At 33.1% G+C, this 21,647-nt stretch overlaps 1 protein-coding gene across 9 annotated transcripts; it reads left to right on the plus strand.

Moving 5' to 3' along the window:
• Positions 1–1,310: 1,310 nt before the first annotated feature.
• On the plus strand, positions 1,311–8,106 carry LOC114169990 (uncharacterized). Of its 9 annotated transcripts, none has more exons than XM_028055422.2 (4): positions 1,314–1,417; positions 3,631–3,876; positions 6,105–6,207; positions 7,121–8,106. In XM_028055422.2, the coding sequence occupies exon 4, from the start codon at positions 7,123–7,125 to the stop codon at positions 7,840–7,842; it is 720 nt and encodes a 239-aa protein (XP_027911223.1). In that variant the 5' UTR covers positions 1,314–1,417; positions 3,631–3,876; positions 6,105–6,207; positions 7,121–7,122; the 3' UTR covers positions 7,843–8,106. The 9 variants fall into 9 exon arrangements, with proteins under 9 accessions (XP_027911224.1, XP_027911223.1, XP_027911222.1 ...); XM_028055421.2 differs by having other exon boundaries at positions 1,326–1,417; positions 3,616–3,876; XM_028055425.2 differs by having other exon boundaries at positions 1,394–1,408.
• Positions 8,107–21,647: the final 13,541 nt, after the last annotated feature.

The raw sequence follows: 21,647 nt of genomic DNA on the forward strand, positions 1-21,647 counted from the left end.
TGACACGTATTTGTATCCGACATGTATCCGTGTTCAACACGTATCGTGTCCGATATTTTAAGATACTTTATCGATATTTATTAATGAAGTATCTAATTTATAAAGTCATAGTACATCACAAGAGAATATTTGAATAGTGACCAATTTTAGTGACAAAAAATAATTAGTCACTATACAGTGACCAAATTGATAACTAAAATAGTTCTAAAAAATTAAATTACAATTAGTCTCTAAATTGATAATTAAAATAGTTTCAATTATGAATTGATTTCTAAATTGATCACTAACATTAGCTATCAGGTTTTAGTTACTAAAATAATTGGTTTCTAATAAGGAAATTTAGATTCACAATAACAATCATATAATTATTATATTTTTTAAGAATTATTGTACACTTTTCAATACTCATAAATCACATATGATCACGTATTATATCCTATTATTTTAAAAATGATTAAATATGTTTTTTGTCCCTTAACTTTTATTGAATTTTGGAATTAGTCCATTTCGAAACTTCAGACTAATTTAGTCCTTCATTTTTTTGAAATACGTAGATTTAGTCCTTTTAATCAAATTTTGTTAAGTTTATTTGATATTTCAAGCACGTTTCATAATCGTATTTGACTTAACATTAAAGCAAAAATGTGTCAAACAGTATAAACAAGTCAAATACAATCTTGCAATGCATACGAAATATCAAATAAACCTAACCAAATCTGGTTAAAAAGACTAAATTCACATATTTCGAAAGATGAATGACTAAATTAATCCAAAATTTCAAAATAAACTAATTTTAAAATTCACTTGATGTTAAGGGACCACAACATATTTAACCCTTTTAAAAATGAACATATCAACATATCAAATATATGTTGTATTCGATACATGTATTATATGCTGCGAAGCCATTGGTTTATGCCTTTAGTTTATTCGGGTGAGACCGGTTTATCTTCCTTCCTCTCTCTGTATGTGTTTCTATGTTGTCAATTTATTGAATTAGATGTCCAAAGAATTATATCATAAGTGATATCCTTTAAATAATTTCAGACTTTGAAAACAATAACAATAACATTATATTTTATATTTCTTTAACCCCCAATATCTTAAAAATAATTATCGATCCAATTTACATATTTTTTAACATTAAACATACGTGACTCATTTTAAAATTATAAGAAATAATTAGATTACTTAATAGATAAAAATTAATCTAAACAAAATAAACGTCTAAAAATACAATTCTTCCTTTTTGACAGAATATAATTTTCCCTTATAACGCTAGCTATAAAACCACAGTCGCTTTTACCTCAGCTAAAGTTAAAAAGAATACACATATTTACGTAGTAGACTCAGACCCGCTGTTTGTAGCTGCTTCCTTTCTTAGTTGCGACGCCATTGGCTTTTGCGGGTGAAACTGGTTTCTCTTCCTTCCTCTCTCTCCCTCTCTCTCTGTCTATGTTTTCAATCTATGTTTTGTATCTCTGTGTTTGAAAATTTTGACTTTGAGTTTTAATTTTTATGTCTAATTTGTTGTTTCTTCGTTGTTGCCGGTGAGAAAGTAAACAGTGAATTCAAGTTCATAGCCATTGGTTATTTCTTTTTTCTTCTCATTAGAGAAAAAAAAAAATGTTAGAATTGAATTTACATTTTGTTTAACTTCCCCAACCCTTTTTTTTATGGCGGTGGTGGGGTTCTTGTTTGCTTATTTCAAATGTTCAATTTTTCTTTTTATTTTCTTGCTTGATGATTTTTGGTTGTAAAATTCGGTATCGCGTGGAAATTATTAGAGAATAATTGCGATGCTTGAGTGGTTTCAAATTTGGAGTGGAGAGATGTTTAAGTGTTGTTGTAGCAACTATGTATGGGATTTTTTTTTTCTTATAAGCAGCAACTATGTATTGGATAGTGTGAAGGATAAGGGAAAAAAAAATGGAGAAGGATGAGCGTAGGCCTTAGAGGGGATATCTCAGTCCCTTTTGAATTTTTGAATGGTGGGGAAATCTTCTTCTATTTTCCATCTGCTTGATTTGCCAAATTTAGTCATATAAGTACATACACAAGGCACTAAGTGACAACAACACTTCAACAAATTGTGTGTAGCTTACCCTTCGGCAGAGTTGCGTAGCGTCTTTGCATTAATATGGATGGCCTGAGATTTAATTTTGGTAGTGAAGTTCTGATATCTCTATCTGGTGATTGTTGCATCCAACCATTTCAAAAGTCCTTGCTCTGAATGGATTTGCTGAAGGGTTGATTTTTTAGGTCACTAGTGTAATTTGTTCTATGTAATGGATGCTAGGTGATTTCTAGCTTTGATAGATTTCGGATCATGAGTAGGAATCACCTTACTCTACCCTTTTGAGATCTGGGTTTGAATAAGAGTATAATTGCGGTTGTTCAATTCATTTTTTAATCCCGTTTCATATTGTACTCTTTCGACAGAATATAGAAATTCTGGTTTGACAATGTGTTTTCTGCATTAATTTTATTGCTGCTATATGCATAGTAGCCAATAGTGCTCTTTAGTGGAGTGGAGCTGCCGCAGACTGCATTAGGATTCAGTAGTGGCCACCAAAATTGGTGCTTGCAATCATAGTTGAACCTCCGTAATATAGCCTTCAAAAACCAACTTTTACCTCCCGCCGTACATGATTGTTTTGGATTTTTTTGGCTAAAATATCCCACGAGAAGTTACCTCTGTTTTTACTTCTTTTAACATTTTATAAAACTAGTTTATATGTGTTCTGCTCACTCGTCCTCTTTTAAACCTCCTAGTTCACATTTTGTTATTTTTATCTAATTTGTTATTCTTTTCATTTATTTCACCATCATCTTTCAATTTTTGACTTGATTGCTGTATTCTTTTTGCTCCTAGATAGATGATGACTGTGAGCGTAAATTCTGAGTTAATATAATTATACATTTCTTTAATTTCAGTGATTTGTTCAGTATTTATGTGTAGTATATACTATTTAGTTTGTATTATATTCTTCCTGTCCCTCCCTTATATATAGAAGGAATAAATGGAGATTTTTGGTCATAATTATAAGAAACATAGACCCACCTAATGTACTGATTGCATTTTTTTTTTTGTGTCTTTAGTTTATTGAGACATCCCCTCATTTCCTATGAAAGTCGGTGCATCAATCGGTTTATTAACTATACAAGTTATAATCATTGGTTAACACAATATAAGTTACACTCATCATTATTGAAAATATTATATCTTGAATTATAAGTCCCTTAAATATAATCATCACTTAGATCATTTAATTTTGTTAGATGTAATGGGCTTATGCCCATCTCTTTGTATTTTCTTTTTTATAAATGCAGAACTCTTTATGCTCTACATATATTATGGGATTCAGCCTATATCTTTCTCTTTTATTCTAACATGGTATTTTGAGTTAGGTTTAATCCTTGCCTCTCCCATGAATCCATTGTTCACCAATGCTAATTTTTTCCTGGAAATTGTTCCTTTTAATTTCCGACACTGCTCTTAGGTTTGTTTCAACCGCTACTGTCTTGTTGTTGCCTAAACTTTTTTTTCCAGCCATTGTTTTTCACCATCACTGTGTTGTCACCACCTCATCTAGTCTGGTGACACAACAATAGCTTCCTTGTGGCTAGGTGAACCTGGAATGATGATTTTCATCGCGCCGCCTCCTTTTGGTCTGATGAGACCACGGTTGTGATCATCTAGGCCAGGTAACCACCACGTTGCAAAATTTAGGCAATTGGAGCTTTGACGCACTTGCACGTGCCACCTCAACTCTCATTGCCACCGGTAGTTCTTGCTGCATGTGGTGGCATGTCCAACCTCCTCTCTAGTGATGACCACCAACATCGGTCTCGTCTCTCCATCTTTCTAGATTTGTAAGTTTCATCTTGATTGTAGTTTATTGGATTTTTTTTTTCATTCTTTTTTTTAGGGTTGTTTCTCTCTCCTAGTAATTATTTTCTCTCTATATATACAATTCTTTATGGCATCTTTTGCTGCTACTATGTCTGATCCGTCTATCTACCAATTATGTCAATGTGCATCTATCCATTAACAAATTAGATAAAACTAATTATGATACTTGAGCATCAAACATTAAACTTTGACTTAAAAGTTGGGGTAATGTTGATCATCCTACCTAGAATGTGACCAATATTTTTGAAAATGAGCTTTCTTGCTGGTTAAAAATTAATGCTCAATTATGCATTGTACATTCGTTCATCGTTCAAACAACTATTTTGTGCTTATGAGACATGTTCAGACATTTAGGAACAAGCTAGACTATTGTACACCAATGATACTCAACGTCTTTATGTTGTTTGACAAAATATCCTAAATATTGTTGCTCACAAAGGTCTTGATAGTGCAATGGATAAATATTTGGGTAAAGTACATACTCTTCTCTGTGACTTTAATGAGTTATTACCTCTTGCCTCCTGCCTTGCCTTCACTCCTTCTGAATAACTAGAGCAATGATCAAAGTTCTTCATGTTGTTGGTTTTACATTCCCTCAGTCTTTCTCAATAGCTAGAGCAATGATCAAAGTTCTTTGTGTTGTTGGTTTTACATTCCTTCACTCTTTCTCAATAACTAGAGCAATGATCAAAGTTCTTCATGTTGTTGGGGTCTCCAGTTGTGCCTACTTTTACTTTCACCTATTTCACCCTATTGAGCATGTTGGGTAAGTTTACCACTGAAATACCTTCTTCTTTGATGACTCTTTTGCATTATTATTTTAGCGTGATGATCGCAATCACTCTCACAAGCAAGGCAAAGGGCGTCTCAAGTGCGAACATTGTCACAGGCTCAATCACAGAGTTGACTGGTGTTATGCTTACATGGTCATTCTCCTTGATCTATTTCTGTTTCCCAAGTTGCTCCTTCGCAATCGTTTGATTTGGTTCCCACTTCATCTGAAAATTTAGGATGGATACCATGCTATCTTCAATGAATTTCTCAAATGATATGAGAATCCCATTGCTTCTATTACATACATAGGTACATCATTTGCTGGTGTCACTCACTCCAACTCTCTTGGCCCTTGGGTTCTAGACTCAGGTGCCACAAATCATATTAGTAGTAATAAATCTTGTTTCTCTTCTCTGTCTACTTCAGGTTATTAGTCTTATGACCAATGGCTCTAGGGCCTCCTCACATGGTGTTAGTATTATTCATCGTCTTCATTTAAATTTTTATCCCTTAGTCATCTCACCCATTCTCAAGATTGTATTATCTCCTTTACAATTTTGTTTATAAGACTAGAGTCTGGGGCAGATGATTGACACTAGATCTGAGTTTATTGGTCTTTATCATCTAAGGACATTTGCACATGTTGGATTGGTACTAGATTCCCCCTCTCTCATTCATGCTCAGCTTGGTCATCATAGCCTCGCCAAAATGCAACTGTTTGTCTTGTGAGTCAAGTCAATGAGAAAAACAACTCTACATTTTTGTGGTTTGTCAATAGTGTTGTGTGTTGCATTTTGGGGTCAGCATTTACATTTTAGATTGAAACCCAGATTTCTTGACCTTGCAAAGATGAGAAAAAAAAGGTATATTTTGTCTTATTACATTCATTCTTGCATTTCTCCGTCATCCCTAGGATTTGTTCTTCCTCTATTCGTATTCCTACTTAGCTTCTTCTCCTGTTCTGAGTCTTAAATTGAGGTATCTAGCAACCATTCTTTGCCTCAGTAAGTTTTTGTTTTTCTTTGGTTGACCTTATTCCTCAGTTTCGTATTTTTCACTTCTATTTGCCCTAATGTTACATTTTTTGTTTTTCATTCTCCAATTGTCATTTTAATAGTTTCCTATGATTTTTATTATATTACTGATTATGAGCTGTTTTGGACCTATTAGTTATGACCACAGAATTTAGTATTGCACAATAGACAATATGATACTATTGATTCCGTATGTGGTTTGGAAGCTTGACAATGTGAATCGTGATGAGTATAGTTTTTGTATCTGAATTGTTCGGTGTATCACACAAATCACTAAAGTATGGCATGAATTGTGATATTTCAATGGAAATAAATGATTTATGCCGATGATCTTGCAGAGACCATGACAATGACAATTACAGCTTCCTTACTTGTTGCAGGTTTGTGTTGTGACATAGCATTGCATACTATTGACGTGGGAGAAGTTGTGTATCTAGTGAGTTGATTAGGGATAGAAGGTGGTGATTCGAGTTCAACATTCAGGTATGGGCCTTGCAAACTGCCTTCAAAATTTTCATGGTTTTTTTTTTTTAACTCACATCTAGAAGGTGTGTCACCTGAGGTTTGAAGTCCTCTGTTATTAGTATTTATTTTGTTTATTCTAAATAGTTAATTGGGTTGCAATGTTCATGAAGCGTCTGCAGCTTAGAGTTTTTCTGTTGAAGGATAGTTGATTGGAGGGCAAGTTTAAACAGTTATTGATCATGAATTTGAGTTTTTAAATGTCCTCCACACACACATACATATACCATGTTTACTATTGATCATGAATAAAGAACTCACGATATGGTTCAATCCACAATTCATAGAATAGGCTTTCCTGTTGATACTTCGTATCCTGATTCAACTACCTTGGTTATGACATGTAAACTTATGAATATGAATATTCAGTAAGTTTAGTTTAATGTTTATGAATTACAAGATTTTTATTACCTGCGTGATGCTTTTTTATCACATGTATATCTTTATTTATAGTTTTGTATCTTTTTGGAAGATCTTACGCAGTCATGGGACCTTTTTTTTGTTGTGTGTGAAAATCTATGAAAATCATCCGGCAATAGAAAACCAACATCTTGACACTTTGATGTTAGTTTGTAGCACCTCCATCGGGTTTACCAATTTTGGAAGTGATATGTGGTTGTTTGTTCCATGGATTTCCTTGCCAAAATGCATTGGTGAATCCAACAATGGATGTGGAACATGGAAATATTTTTTCATATCTTTCTAGTCACGACATGCTATTTCATGTCAATGACTATTCATAGCTTTGAAAGCATGATCTTGATTGCTATATTTATGAAAAAAGTTACTGTATTGTGTTTCATTGATTCAGTTTCATCCACACACGCCCTACCCTTTCTTCTTTTTACTTACATCTATTTCTATTAACTTGTAGCAATGGATGTCGACGAAGCAGAGAGTGAAGTTTCAGTTTCTTCTGCTATTGCCAATTCAATCGCTCCTCGGCAGAATCAATTTCTTTCTCCGGAAGATCTTGCTTGGGCTGATTCCTGCCTAGTTAAAGATTCTTCTGATATTTCAGAAACTGATTGGATCCCTTTGAAAAGTGCTTTATTAGAAATTATCAGCTCCCAGTCTGAATTTTCCAGAGAAGATATAGAAATTCCTCCCCACTCTCTTAGTTCTGAAAGTATTACTATGGAACTTAATCAGCAATCTTCAACTTCTGACGGGAGACGATTATCTGAGTCGTCTTCAACATATAATGTGAACCCATTAAGTGTGGTAGCAGAAACAAGCAGTGATGAAATTCCAGATGATGAAACGATTGCCAACTTGCCATCTCTCAATCCTTTTCTGCCAACTTATAATGAAAATCTGGAGGAGAAGAAAACCATTGATTTTGGATTTGATCTGGATTCTTCCTCTTACGAGACGGAGCAACTCGCTGACAATATCTTCAAAATTTGGGATTTAGATATTCCATCTGAAGAAGGTGAACTGGTTAAACAGTTGGATAAAGCCTTGTCAGAGAATTCCTTTCAAACAGTGTCATCATCTTCTGATGACCCAGTGAAATGGACGGACATGAAGGACAGCTCAATCGATGATCTTGTTGCTGAAATTGCTGACTTGTCATTAAACAGAAGTGCATAGTGTTCATTGAGTTTTACGTAGGTTTAAGATTGTTCAGTTATTTATGCTTACTGTGAAGTATTAGTATTTAGAAGTTCGAAGCCTCTTTTGCTGCAATGTTGATATTTCTTTTATTTGGAACAATGACCAAGCCCTGAGTTATCTTTGCAACATATGATTCTCATCTGTTGTATACAAAGCTGCCCGTTATCAAGACAATTGTGTAAAGGGATCGAGAAACAAAGGAAAACACAGGACATACATTATTTTAGTGCTTATTTTTTACGCCCTTGTTTCTCCAAGTGATGAAATCTGGACCGAATGATGGATAATGTAGTAGTCGAAAAGTGTGAAAATGCATTCAGGCTACTGCTCTGTAATTGTCGTAAGAATGCATTTAACTAAAGTACTTGTAAGAACAAATTGCTTTTGGGTGCATGTGTTTTCATGGAGTCTATAAAATGCCCCTTTACCCTGGGTTGTAATTTCATTTACTAGTGAAAGAAAAAAAGCTTTACAATAATTTTCACAATTGCTTAGACCATAACTGAAAGAAATACACTCTCGCATAATAGAATGCAATATTGAACAGTATATATTGGTTAATAATAAATTTAGATAATGTCTAATTCTTTGCAAATTGCAAATAGTTGTACTAAGCATAAGTTGTACTAAGAAATACAATTTTAGTTTGTATATTCGTTGCGTTTGTTGAATGTGATCCTTTTTTTGTGCGATCAAAATGTTTAAATTTTTGTCAATTTTGGTTAAGTTGATATTTTTTAATAACATTTAAATAGTTAACACATTTGTTTAAATTTTCATCAATTTTGGTTAAATTGATATTTTTTGTAACAACATTTAAATAGTTAACACATTTCAAGAGTGTATGCCCCATGTAATTTCGTGTTCTTTTACTTTTTTTATTTGTTTTTTAGTTTTTTTATTTTAATAATATTGTTCACGTTTCAAGTCAACATCGTACTACATGTGAATGTTAGTATCACGTGTCAGTTCATACTTGTGTCATTGTCTTTTGTTCAATCCACTCCCTATATTTGTCCTTCTCCAAATTGAGATCAAATTTATTTTTGGCTTAAATATACATTTGATCCCTATTTTTGTTGTTTACATTCTATTTGGTCACCATTTTCGTTTTGTATTCAATTAAGTCCTCATTTTCGTCCAATTTTGGTCAATTTAGTCATTTTCTCTAACTGTGTTTAAATAGTTAACGTTTTTGAACAGTACATGTCACATGTTAGCTCCTGTTTTTTTTTTTTTAAATTTTTAAATTTTTAAATTTTTTTAGTTTCAAAAATTGTCCACGTGTCGAGTCACAATTGTGTCACGTGTCAATATATGATTGTATTATTTCTTTTTGTTCAATTTAGTCACAATATTCGTTATTTTTGTTAAATTCAGTTTCTATATTCGATATTTTTGTTTAATTTAGTCTCAAATATTTGTTAAAATGGAAAAATTTAATTTTTAAAATTGACATTATTATTAGTTATTTTTGAAATTCAATTATAAATTATAATATTTAATTATAAATTGAATATAATTCTTAAATTCAATTGTTAAATAGAATATAATTATTTAAATATTATTAAAATATAATTATTAAAATTTTAAAAATCTATATTAACATTTGTAAAATTGACATTTAAATCTAATTTATATTGCATTTTAGATATTAAAATCTAAAATATTTTATATTTAAATGTTAATTTTACAAATATTAGTTTACTTTTCTAAAATATTTTTAATAGAAATTTTAAAAGTATTTTAGAATATAAATATTAGAAAAAAAAACATTTAATAATTATATTCTTATAATATTTTAAATAGCAATTAAATATAAGAATTTTATTCAATTTATAATTAAATTTAGTAATTTATAATTAAATTTAAAAAATTATAAATTCAAATGTCAATTTTAGAAAAAATATTAATATAATTTGTATAAAAGATATTAAATTTAGTGTAAATTTGAAAGGGACAAAATTGATTTATTTTAACAAAAAATGAGACTAAATTGAACAAAAATAACAAATATAGGGACTAAATTGAACAAAAAAAATAATACTACCACAAACTAACTCGTGGCACTAGCATTGACACGTGGCACAATGGTGACTTGACACGTGGCACAATGGTGACTTGATACGTGGATAATTTTTTTTGAAATTAAAAAAATTAAAAAGAAAATTAAAAAAAAAAAAAAGGAGCTGACACATGGCATGTACTGTTCAAAAACGTTGACTATTTAAACACTGTTAGTGAAAAGGACCAAATTGAACAAAATTTGACAAAAATGAGGATCTAATTGAAGACAAAATGAAAATGGGGACCAAATTGAATAAAAACAACAAAAATAGGGACTGATGAGTTCAAATTTTTGCCCTCATTTAATATTTAAATTTGGGGATTTAATTGAATTTTCTGTGCTTAAAGATTGATTTAATTAGGATTTGTGATTATTGGATTTATTGAGTAAGTTTGGTAAAAGTGGCGTAAAAATTGATTTTAGTTGCATAAAATATTATTGGATATTCTAACGTTTGTTAATGCAGCTGGAATTTATTTTTGGTCAATTAATAGTGTGATTTTGAAATATTCAAAGTTACAAAATAAGTCCAAAATCAAGAAATTCTGAAAAAGAATAAATCAGGAGCTAAATGCACCCCTAGTTTTTATTTGCACACTCCTTGCTCAAGTGGACCACAAAAACCTGTTCTGCACCCCCAGTTTTCACTAAGTTGCACCCCTCCTACCACTTAAACTCCACTAAACCAGATCATGCCATGTGGCAATCCCCACCTCTTAAAATTAGCCAACCAGAACAAGCCACGTGTCATAATCCTCCACTCACCAAATTGACCACTCAGATTCTGCCACGTCATCATCTTCATCTCCCAAAAACCTAACCCTAATTTTCTTCTCTCCTTCCACCACCATGGCAGCTGCCGCCGCCGCCATCTCCACCGCACATTCATCTCCTTCCCGCCGGCCACCATTTTCGCAGTCACCGCAGCCATCGAAACTGCCACTGCGCGAACCAGTTCACACCTCCACACAGCCGCCGTCGCAGCAGCACCCACCGTGACCAGAACACCACCACCGCGAGTTCTTCATCCCGCAGTCAGCCACCACTGCAACAGCACCACCGCGTCGCGCCACCACGCCGGAAAATGGCAGCAGCCACCGTCAGCCGCGCAGCCAAGGAAGAGTGTGAGAGAGAAACCCTAGTTCTGGAGAGAGACGCGCCACGTGTCAGGCTGCTATTGGACAGTCAAACTGGTCAACTGGTCAACTCTGGTCAACTGGTCAAAGTCAGCAGTCAAATTCTGGTCAATTTTGTAAAAATGCTTAAATAAGAGGGGCAGAATTGGAAATTGGACAGAAATTGAGTTGTTAATTAATTAAATAAAAATAAAAGATTTTAGCAACTGACAGATAAAGCCCAAAGTCCAGTGGAAGCCTATATAAAGAGACTTAAGGGAGCAGAAGAGGGGAACTGACATTTTACAGCTGATAGCTTAGACACTTAGAACTCTCTGGTTTTGGCAGATACCATCTCCACCACATCTCTCATTCTTTCTTTTATTTTCTTTCCTTCATATCATCATGTATTCCATCAAAGCCATGGAGGGCTAAGCTTTTAGGGTTGATTCCACTGTAATTTCTTAAATGGATTCTGAGGTTAGATGAATTTATATGTTTTGTTATTTTGATTATTGTTGTGGTTTTTGTTTAGCTATGTCCTTTGCTTCTTAATCGAATAGAAAATAATGATTTTAAATCTACATGCATGCTAATCATATGAGTTAAAAGGTTTTTAAATTAAATTGAGACTTTACTTTGATTTTGTTTAGGAACTTTCATTTGATTAAATAAGTTTTTGCCAATAATTGAGACTTTAATTTGATTAGAGGTAATTACTTTAATTAAAATTAGTCAAGACTTTACTTTGATTAATTAAGTTTTCTATTTGGTAAAGAAACAAAGGAATAGACATGATTAGGCATAGTAAAATTAATTGAGACTGTACTTTGATTGAATTTATTATGGACAATCTAATAATTCTCACTTTTAATTGAGACTGTACTTTGATTAAAAGTGAGGATGCCAACAAATGAATTGAGTCTTTATATTGATTTATTTGTAAATCAACAACAATAATTAATTTAACAATAATCTCTAGATAACCAATGAAGAATCTTATTTAGAAAAAGCAGTGGAATTGACCTATTTACTATTACTGTGTTTACAATCTTCCGTGTCATTTTCTTTGCATATCAAAACCTCCCTATTTTTATAGTTGCTAGTTTTAAATTACATTTTTGAGAATCAAATATTTGAGATCAATTCCGTATTCGTTGTGAGACGACTCAGGGTTATCTTAACCCTAACTATTTTCTTCACTACAAACTGGCAATACTGAAGTTGCTAAAGTAGTGGTAATTTGATCGCCTAACGACAGCGATATCAGGGACCAATTGTATATTTAAGCCTTTATTTTTTATATGAATGTTATACTTGTATTTTTATTCTAATTGATATTTTTATTAAATATTTCTTGAATTCAATTATAAATTATTAGATTTAATTATAAATTGAATATAATATTTATATTAAATTATTAAATAGAATATATCATTAGAATATTATTATAATATAATTGTTAAATGTTTTAGATTAAAATGTCAATTTTAGAAATATTAGTGTAATTAGAATATAATTATTAGATTTATATTTGTTTTCTACTACATTTTGAAAAATAGGGTTGGTTTAAAAATAATTTTAAAAATATTTAATAAAAATATTACTGAAAATTAAATTTGAAAAGGAAAAAAAATTGCTCAATTTTAAAAAGAATTGGGATTGAATTAGATCAAAATAACAAATATAGGAAATAAATTGAAGAAAAGACGATGACACAATCACATATTAACACATGGCACTAACATTGACATATGGTACGATGGTGATTTGACACATGAACAATTTTTAAAATTAAAAAAATAAAAATAAACAAATTCAAAAAAACCACGAGCTGACATCACTACAAAAATAGCTATTACCGACGGGCAGAATTTGTCAAAACAGGGTATTATCCATCAATAAACGTGTTTTTCTGACAGATTAATGACGGACAACAATCCGTCGATAAATATGGCATAGGTAATACTTACCGACGGATATAGTCGTCGATAATCTAATTAAAAAAGAAAATTGCACTAATCGAATTATTTGAACTACTAAACCACTGTCTAGAAAAGTTTTCAATGCTAAAACAAACATAAAAATCAAGTCAAAATTTGAAATTAACAAGAAAATTAAAATTTGACTACTTAGAACCTAAAACTATCAAGTAAAACTAACACTATGCTACAATGACTAGATATTAATACCTAAGCTACCTAAACAACAAACTGTCTTTCTAAACAAATTCTAGATCATAAAAGAGTGCTAGCAAGTAGGCTAACTACTATAAAATCAAATGTTCCACCAATAATTTTTTTCTATTTTAGAAAACACCAATCATCTGAGCACATCCTTATATTTTTTTTCTTTCCAAACAAAATATGTATGGTAATAATAAACCAAGGAATTTATTAGTAAATTCATGAGTGAACAACATAAAATCACAACTTCACAGACAAACACAATCAAACTACAGAGAAAGAAAAAAATTAGACACAAAAATGGAGGTAAAAGTGTATGGTCCAGTGTCTAATTGAGAAGGAAACTGAATTTGAAGCAGTTCATGTTCATCTTTTCAAGGGAAGGAACCTGAGTAGCTTAAGTTGCAGGTTCAATTAGACATGTGTGTGATAATTGTGTAGCCTATATGGTGAACCAAACTAGAAGAGGGAATTTGGTTAGAGAAAGGAAGCATGTAAGTGCTTGGTGGGATGACATGAGCAATGGCAATGCTGATTGGGAAAACCATGGCTGCACTAGTTAATTTTAATTCTATTTTGGTCCAATTTTAAGGTGAATGTATCTAGAATGGTTAAAACTAAATTGCAGAATATGATGCAAAGCTTATCTTATTAAGTTAAATTTAAAGTATGGTAATTGGGGGTTATATATCTTTCATTATCCTCAGGGAATCATATCTAAATCCATCCTACAACATTAAAGTTCACAACATTAAAGTTCATACTAAAGTAAAAACAAGATGCATAAATTTGTAAAAGCCTTGCTAATGAAATCCATGAACTTGATCAGATGAGATTGAATGGGAAACATGTGCATGAAGATGGACAATTCCTAAGCTCACGTGTACCACACCTAACCAACTCGACCAAGTAGTAATAAAACGACACGTATATGCCAAAATAATCAAGTAGTCAGCCTAAGCCGAGTTGGCCTAAGCCTTACCAGACTAAACCGGTAACCTAAACATCCAGAGAAATAACCTGCACAAGGCAACACATAACCAATATAAACCGCCAAGGAAAGTAGTCGGCCTAGGCCGACTACTCCAATATACTTAGTAAAACTAAGGTCCCCCCTAGTGTTCAGTGAGTCCTCTTAAGGGCCTGGGCTAGGGCCCAAGCCCACTTACAGCCCAAACTGAAGCTCAAGCCAGGGCCCAGCCCATGGCATAACCAAACATGATTAATACTCTATAAATACACGTGGACCCCAGTAATTTAAGGTACGCATTCATTACTCCATTAATCACTGATTTGACCTTCTGAGAGCTTTGACTTACTTGAGCTTCGGAGTCCCTTCTGCAGGTAACCCCTCCTGGGTCCAAGCCGACATGTATCAACCGGGACGAAGCCAACTGAGGAGATAACGGACTACATGGGTAAGGTGACGCTTGTGCCTAACTTATTTTGTTTGTTCTCTGCAGGAACAATTGGCGCCCACCGTGGGGCTCGAGACGAACACCTTTAGTACCCGTTTTTCTCCAAAGATGGTTTCCACCCGCAGCAGAGCTGGAGTGAACAAGCAAGCGGATGCTGGTCCCTTAGGACCTGCTGGCATTACCCTTGACCTAGCCGCCATCCTGAACGCCCATGCGAAGATGAAATAAGAACTAGCGGATCTGAAGAAACGCAGCACCTCCATCTCATCAGTGCTGCGACAAGAAAACTCTCGCCTTAGGCGAAAGATCGAGGCTGATCCCACCCTGAAGGGAAAGGCTAAGGAGGCGTCTGAAGCTACAAGGTCCCCGACCTTCCAGCCCACAGAAGAGGAGAGCGAATACAACCCCACCCTTCACACCTTCACCACCACCCAACAAACACCCATTCCTTATACCCATCCCACTCAATTCCCATCCACTCACCCAGGGCATACTACAGCCCCAACCCCTGCTGCTACCCTCCCCACCACCCAGATCCCCTACAACATACCCACCACCCTCCACACTACACATGTACCACCCTACAACCCACATTACCTTCCAACAACCCACATCCCCCCTCATAACCTTACCTCCACCTTCCCTGCTATGATCAACCATCCCATCCCACCTCATCTACTCCCTCCCCACCAGCCCATACGTCGTCACCCCTTCACCGACTTTATCGCCAACACCCCCCTTCCTGCCCAGTGGGAACCTTTCACACTGGACCGCTACACCGGCGAAACCGACCCCGATGAACACCTCAAAGTATACATCACTCATGTCGCCCTATACACGTCCTAAGATGCAGTCTTCTGCAAAGCCTTCCCCACCACCCTCAAGGGCCCTACTCTGGAATGGTTCACCACCCTTCTGCCTTATTCTATCGACAGCTTCGACGTTCTTTCACACATGTTCTCCACCCATTTCGCTGGCAGCCGCCCACACTAAACTACCACAATCTCCCTCCTGGGCATTAGACAGGAACAAGGCGAATCACTTAGAGCGTTCATAGATCGGTTCAGTAAGGCAGCTCTTCGCACCCCACACCTCAACCAAGAGATGATCCTCTAGTGCATGACACTTACCCTACAACCCAACCCCTTCACCAACAACGTCTACCTCCACCCACCTACCTCTATGCAGACCCTCCATACCAAATTCTGCAATGACTATGCAGCCACCACCGCCAACCCTACCCTGCAACCTCCCCGCCCCGATACCCGCCCACGCGAGCCCTGACAACCCCGCTTCACTAGATATGCCCCTCTTACCGTAGCTCGCTCCTGCATCCTCGATGAGGCCCTACAGGCTGACCTCATCCCTCCACCACGCAAGACAACCACACCTTCTAATGTTGATATGACCAAATACTGCCGCTACCACCGTAACCATGACCACACCACAAAAGACTGCAAAGCACTCCAGGGTAAGATAGAAGAACTGGTTCGTGCTGGTCACTTTCGCCGCTTCATCCGTAGAGATGATCATTCCTCTCGATCCTGCCACCCCCTCGCTCTGACCACATATGCCCCCCACACGACTCCCGTCATGACAGACGCCCAGCCCAACTCGCTAACCAGGCACCTGAACCGGCCTGCACCGACATCACCCCCGCTGATCCTCCCCTACGTGGCACCATCAACTACCATCTCTGGGGGCTTCGCTAGTGGAGGATCCACCTCTTCTGCCAGAAAGAAACACCTCTGCCATATCCAATCAATCAATCATATCATCCATTCCCACCACAGACGTTGTATGCCTCCCATCATCTTCATAGATGACGACTTTCATGGCCTTGACCATCAACAAGATGACCCCATGGTCATCACTGTTGAAATCGAAAACTACGCCGTTAAGAAAGTCCTCGTCGACCAGGGCAGCTCCGTTGACATCCTCTACTGGACCACCTACCAAAAACTTCAACTCCCGGACACCGCTATGGTCCCGTATGACGAACCAATCTATGGCTTTTCTGGCGAACAGGTATCCACTCACGGCTACATCGACCTCCACACTGTGTTTCGCGAAGGAACCCAAACCAAAACCATTCCAATTCGCTTCCTTATTGTCGACGCGCCAACATCCTACAATGTCCTCTTGGGTCGTCCTTCCCTCAACACCCTTGGCGTTGTTGTCTCCACCCCCCACTTGGCCATGAAGTTCCCTTCTCCTTCCAGTGACATCCTCACCGTCCACTGCGACCAGCGCCTGGCACGCGAGTGCTACATGGCCAGCCTGCGCCCACAACTCCCAATTCAACAAACCAACCACATTGAGCGACCACCTGGCTCCGGCATCGCCCTATCAGGCGAAGATCTAGACCCCATAGTAGGTCGGGATGTTCGTCTCGAACCAGTTGAGAAAACCTCCCCTCTAGAGCTTCCCAATGGCCACTCCATCAACCTAGGCACCGGTTTGAACTCTGACGAGCGTGCCATCATCACACCCATCCTCATCAGCACTTCAGGTTATAACATCAGTCCAACAATTTATCATATATAACTTTTACAAAGTCCAAATTTGCACTTGCTGAAATATATTTAGGATTTGGAAAATGCTCAAGGGAAATATGGCAAAGAATTCAAGCAAGCTACATAATGGTCAAATGCTACATAATGGCAAAGAATGTGATGCGGTGAATTCAAGCAGGCAGATTACCAAATCACAAACATTAAAAGGAGGCACAATTTAGAGATTCGTACCTAAAATAATGAATCTGGGGAGAAAGAGGTGACGTTGCCAGTGACACCACCACTGATGTCGACGACGCTGCTAGAAAGTTATGGCTAGCTGAAGAATTGGGGCTGGGTTTTCGTGGGGAGGGTCACGCCAGGCTGCGGAGCATCACGACAATGTCAAGGGAGGGTCGACAGCATCATGGCAAAGAGGCACCAACATAATTCTAGCAGGGTCAGAAGATTGGTGGTCAATTTTGGGCTTATGAATTTTTGGGAGAGAAAGAAAGTGGGACGCAATTGTGGGTGAAAGAATAAAGGGAATCTTAAATTTTATTTTATATCAGTCCGCGACTTTATCGATGGATAAATCCGTCGGCAACGTTCTCACTAATGGTTTTACGAACTATAGGAGACTTTGTTGCATGTTATTACTGATGGATATTTTATTTTCATCGGTAACATCAATAACAATATCCGTCAGTAAATTTGTCAATAAACTATCATTACAGGCAGATTACTTTCTGTCAATAAATATCTATCGGTAAATGGTTGTTTTCTTGTAGTGCATGTGGTACATTGTTCACATGTTGTTAACTATTTAAATGTTGTTACCAAAAAAGACCAAATTAACCATAATTAACAAAAATTGGAACTTTATTGAACTCAAAAAAAAAAAAAAAAAGAGCCACATCGAACAAACACGACTAAAGTAGGGATCAAAGTAGTATTTAAACCTAAAAAGAATTATCTTTTTTATTCTCTTTGATCCTTAGTTTTTTGTTTCATTTGAAGAACATTTGTTTTGCTAAAATAATATTTACTATCTCTCATTAGTTCAAGTAGTTTGATATATGACAAGTTTTCTTAGATTTTCAAAGTATTTTACCTCTTATCATATCCTTAATTATAAATTATTTCATTTGTTAAATTTTTATCAAATTATTTTTAGGACAAATATTTGATCACTTTTCTTTCATTTTAACATTTTTATTTGTTTGCTTTTATGTGAAATATTATTTCAAAGATTTTGACATAATTACTTTTATTTTTTAATACATCGTAAGTGTAATTTTACTATCGTAATTATATAAAAATATTTTATTTACTATAATATAATAATGTAACGTCACGAACTTTGTTTATCAAATTTAGAGTTAAAAAGTAAAAAAAATCTTCGATTAAGATCAAACTATTATTAGTTTAACTTTTTAATAAATTTTGTTTAAGTGATATATTACTATCTCTATTAGTAAAAACAAATGATATATCATTAAAATTTAGGGAAAGTAAATAAAGTAATATTTGAAATAATTCTAAACTTGGTTGTGTGATTTTTTTAATTTTTTTTAACTTTATTTATCAGCTTTATATTTTTTATGTAGGACGTGATTCAATTCTTTTTTTAGACAAAACTTGGATCGATTTAAAATGAGTGAGGCGACCCTCCCGTCCTTACTTAAAAATTCAATATATATTTTTGTTGTTATTGGATTGTAGTTATGTGTAATTATTTAATATTTTAAATTATAATTAACTTTTATTCAATTATTTGTAGTAGTGTAATTTGATATTTATATAATTTTCTTTAATATTTGATGTTAAAGAAAAGAAAAGATATCCTTTTTATATATTTGATAATATCATCACTTCTTTGCTGTTATTTTTATTATAAAAATTATTTAATTGATTACGAGACAGGAAGAAAAGCTAGAACATAAATACAATATACTTGTGGGATGAGACCAAAGTTATAAATCCATTGGATATGAAGTTGATGATGTTTCGAAATAAGAATGACATAATTTTTTGTGTACTTGTCCATATAGGTATAAGAATGATGATAAAAGTACAATTTTATTTTAAGAATTTTAAAAATAAGATGGAATAATAAAACGGGGTCTTCTCCCTGTACCTCTAAAGACTTCTACTGCACCTCAAAGATTAATTGTACAGTCCATTTTACCCCTCTGACTTACCTCTGACTTAAATAGGTAAAAATAATTAAAATAATTACTGCGTTAGGTGAACTGAGAGTTGTATTTGGTTTTTATGTTGCACCCCTCAAGAAGTCAACTTCACGAATTAAACGGATTTCGACATCCGATTTTTCAGAAAACGGATTTGGATATCCGTTTTATCTTGTTACGGGTTTCGATCCGTAATTTCATAATAAATCTTTTCAATTATTAAATTTTTAAGTTGTTTATATATTTTGTTATTCATTATATATTTATTTAATTTATATATTTTTTTTTCTAACTTTTAAAAGTTAAATATTTTGTCAAGTCTTTAATTCTTAATTTTGAATTTGTTTTTAATATAAACCGGCTTCAAGTGGTAATGATAATCACGGATTTCATTTTATACAAATCGAAAATGGAAATCCAGTTTTTATTTTGCTTTACTTATTTTCTTAATTTTTTTTTAAATTTTGAAATGCTTTGTAACAAATAACAAATAAAAACTCACTCATCAAATAAATAAAACTTTAGAAAAAGTGTAGAAAATAATTAATAAAAAAATTGCAAATGATAAAATTTATAAACAATTAAGAAATAAAATGAATAAAAAAAATAACAAATTAAAAATAAAATAATAAAAATAAATAAAAATTCAAGTTCAGAACTAAAAAAATAATAAATATTAATAAACTATATTAAAAAATAAAATTAAACAGCAACTTAATAATAATAATTAAATTGAAATTAAATCTTATATCCAAAATAAATAAAAAAACAAAACTAACGGAATTCGAATATCGATAAATATAAACTTTAAATAAAAAAATAGTTTATTACTAACCGGACTTCGATGATCGGTGTATAATTTTATTTAATGTAATTATATATAATGTGAATGATATAAAATTAAATAATTAATATATAAATATAAAAAAATTAAAATTAAATTTTATAAATAAAATCAAATAAATAAATAAAAATATTAAAAGCTAATAAATAATAAATAAGTAAAAATAACTGAAAAATAATTAAATAAAATTAATCTAGATATTATAAAGGTAAATATTTTAAACAAAAATTTATCATTATTAATTAAAAATTAACAAAGTAAAAATAACTACAAAAATTAAATTAATAAAATTTTATTTAATGTACTTATATAAAATATAAATAATTTAAAATTAAATAATTAACACATAAATTATAAAATAATTGAAATTAAATCTTATAAAAATATCAAATATAAAAATAAAAAAATTAAAATCACCAACCGTATTACATATGCCGATTTAAACAAAAAAAACTGATTTGGAATTTCGTTAAAGGCTTAACCGAGCTTCGAATATTGGTAGACAATTCCATAACCGGGTTTCGTAAGAAAATGGATTCCAAATTTCTTTAAAAGACTTAATCGGACTTCAAATACCGGTTCACAATTCCAAATTCGTTTGATACTGTTCACCGGATTTCGAAAGTTAATTAAAGATTTTACTAGATTTCGAAATATGAAATAACCTGTGATTTTATAGCAGAGAGAGAATTTTTTTTTTTTTTAACTTTTACTACTGAATGGTCAAAGGATTTAAAAAGATACTATAAAAAGTTTAAAATTTTTGGGTGCAGTAGAACTATTTGAAGATGCAGGAAGAAGCTCCCTGATAAAACTCTATCTCACCCATTGTCATCCTTTTGCTCACAGGCCCATTCATTTTAACATTTTATCTTTAAACTGTCGTAATTACTTTTAATTATTTAAATAAATAAGAAAGAATAATGATTACTAATACCAATTTAATTATTTTTATAAATAAATGTGAAAATTAAACTTTTATTTCATTTCACACTATAAATGTTTGTTTAAAAAATTAAAAATAAGACAAATAAAAAATAACACGTATTTTCTATAGTGTAATAAATATTTTTTATAGAAAAATGTTTTTTTATATATTTTATTGTACTTGATATTTAGTATTTTTAATAATTTTATTGTAAAATTAATCATAGAATATTTTTAATTACATTTATTTATTAGAAAATTATGTTTTGATAAAAAAAATTTAAAATTGACAAAATTTTTATAAATGAAATTAAAAAATAGATTATTTTTTCATTTTTTAACCATAATATAAGTAATAAAATAATATATTTTTATTCAAATCGGTAGTTTGTAAAAATTTATTAGAAAAAAACATTTGTTAAATTATCATTTTCTTTATTATTTTATTATAAAAATAATTGTGTATTTCCACTGGGAAAGAGTATATATATACATTATAAAGTATTGATATAAAACATATTATATAAGAGAAA

The sequence above is a fragment of the Vigna unguiculata genome, chromosome 11, assembly GCF_037176805.1.
Source record: "Vigna unguiculata cultivar grain cowpea cultivar isolate G323 ecotype 2 chromosome 11, ASM3717680v1, whole genome shotgun sequence".
NCBI classification, from domain to species: Eukaryota; Viridiplantae; Streptophyta; class Magnoliopsida; order Fabales; family Fabaceae; genus Vigna; species Vigna unguiculata.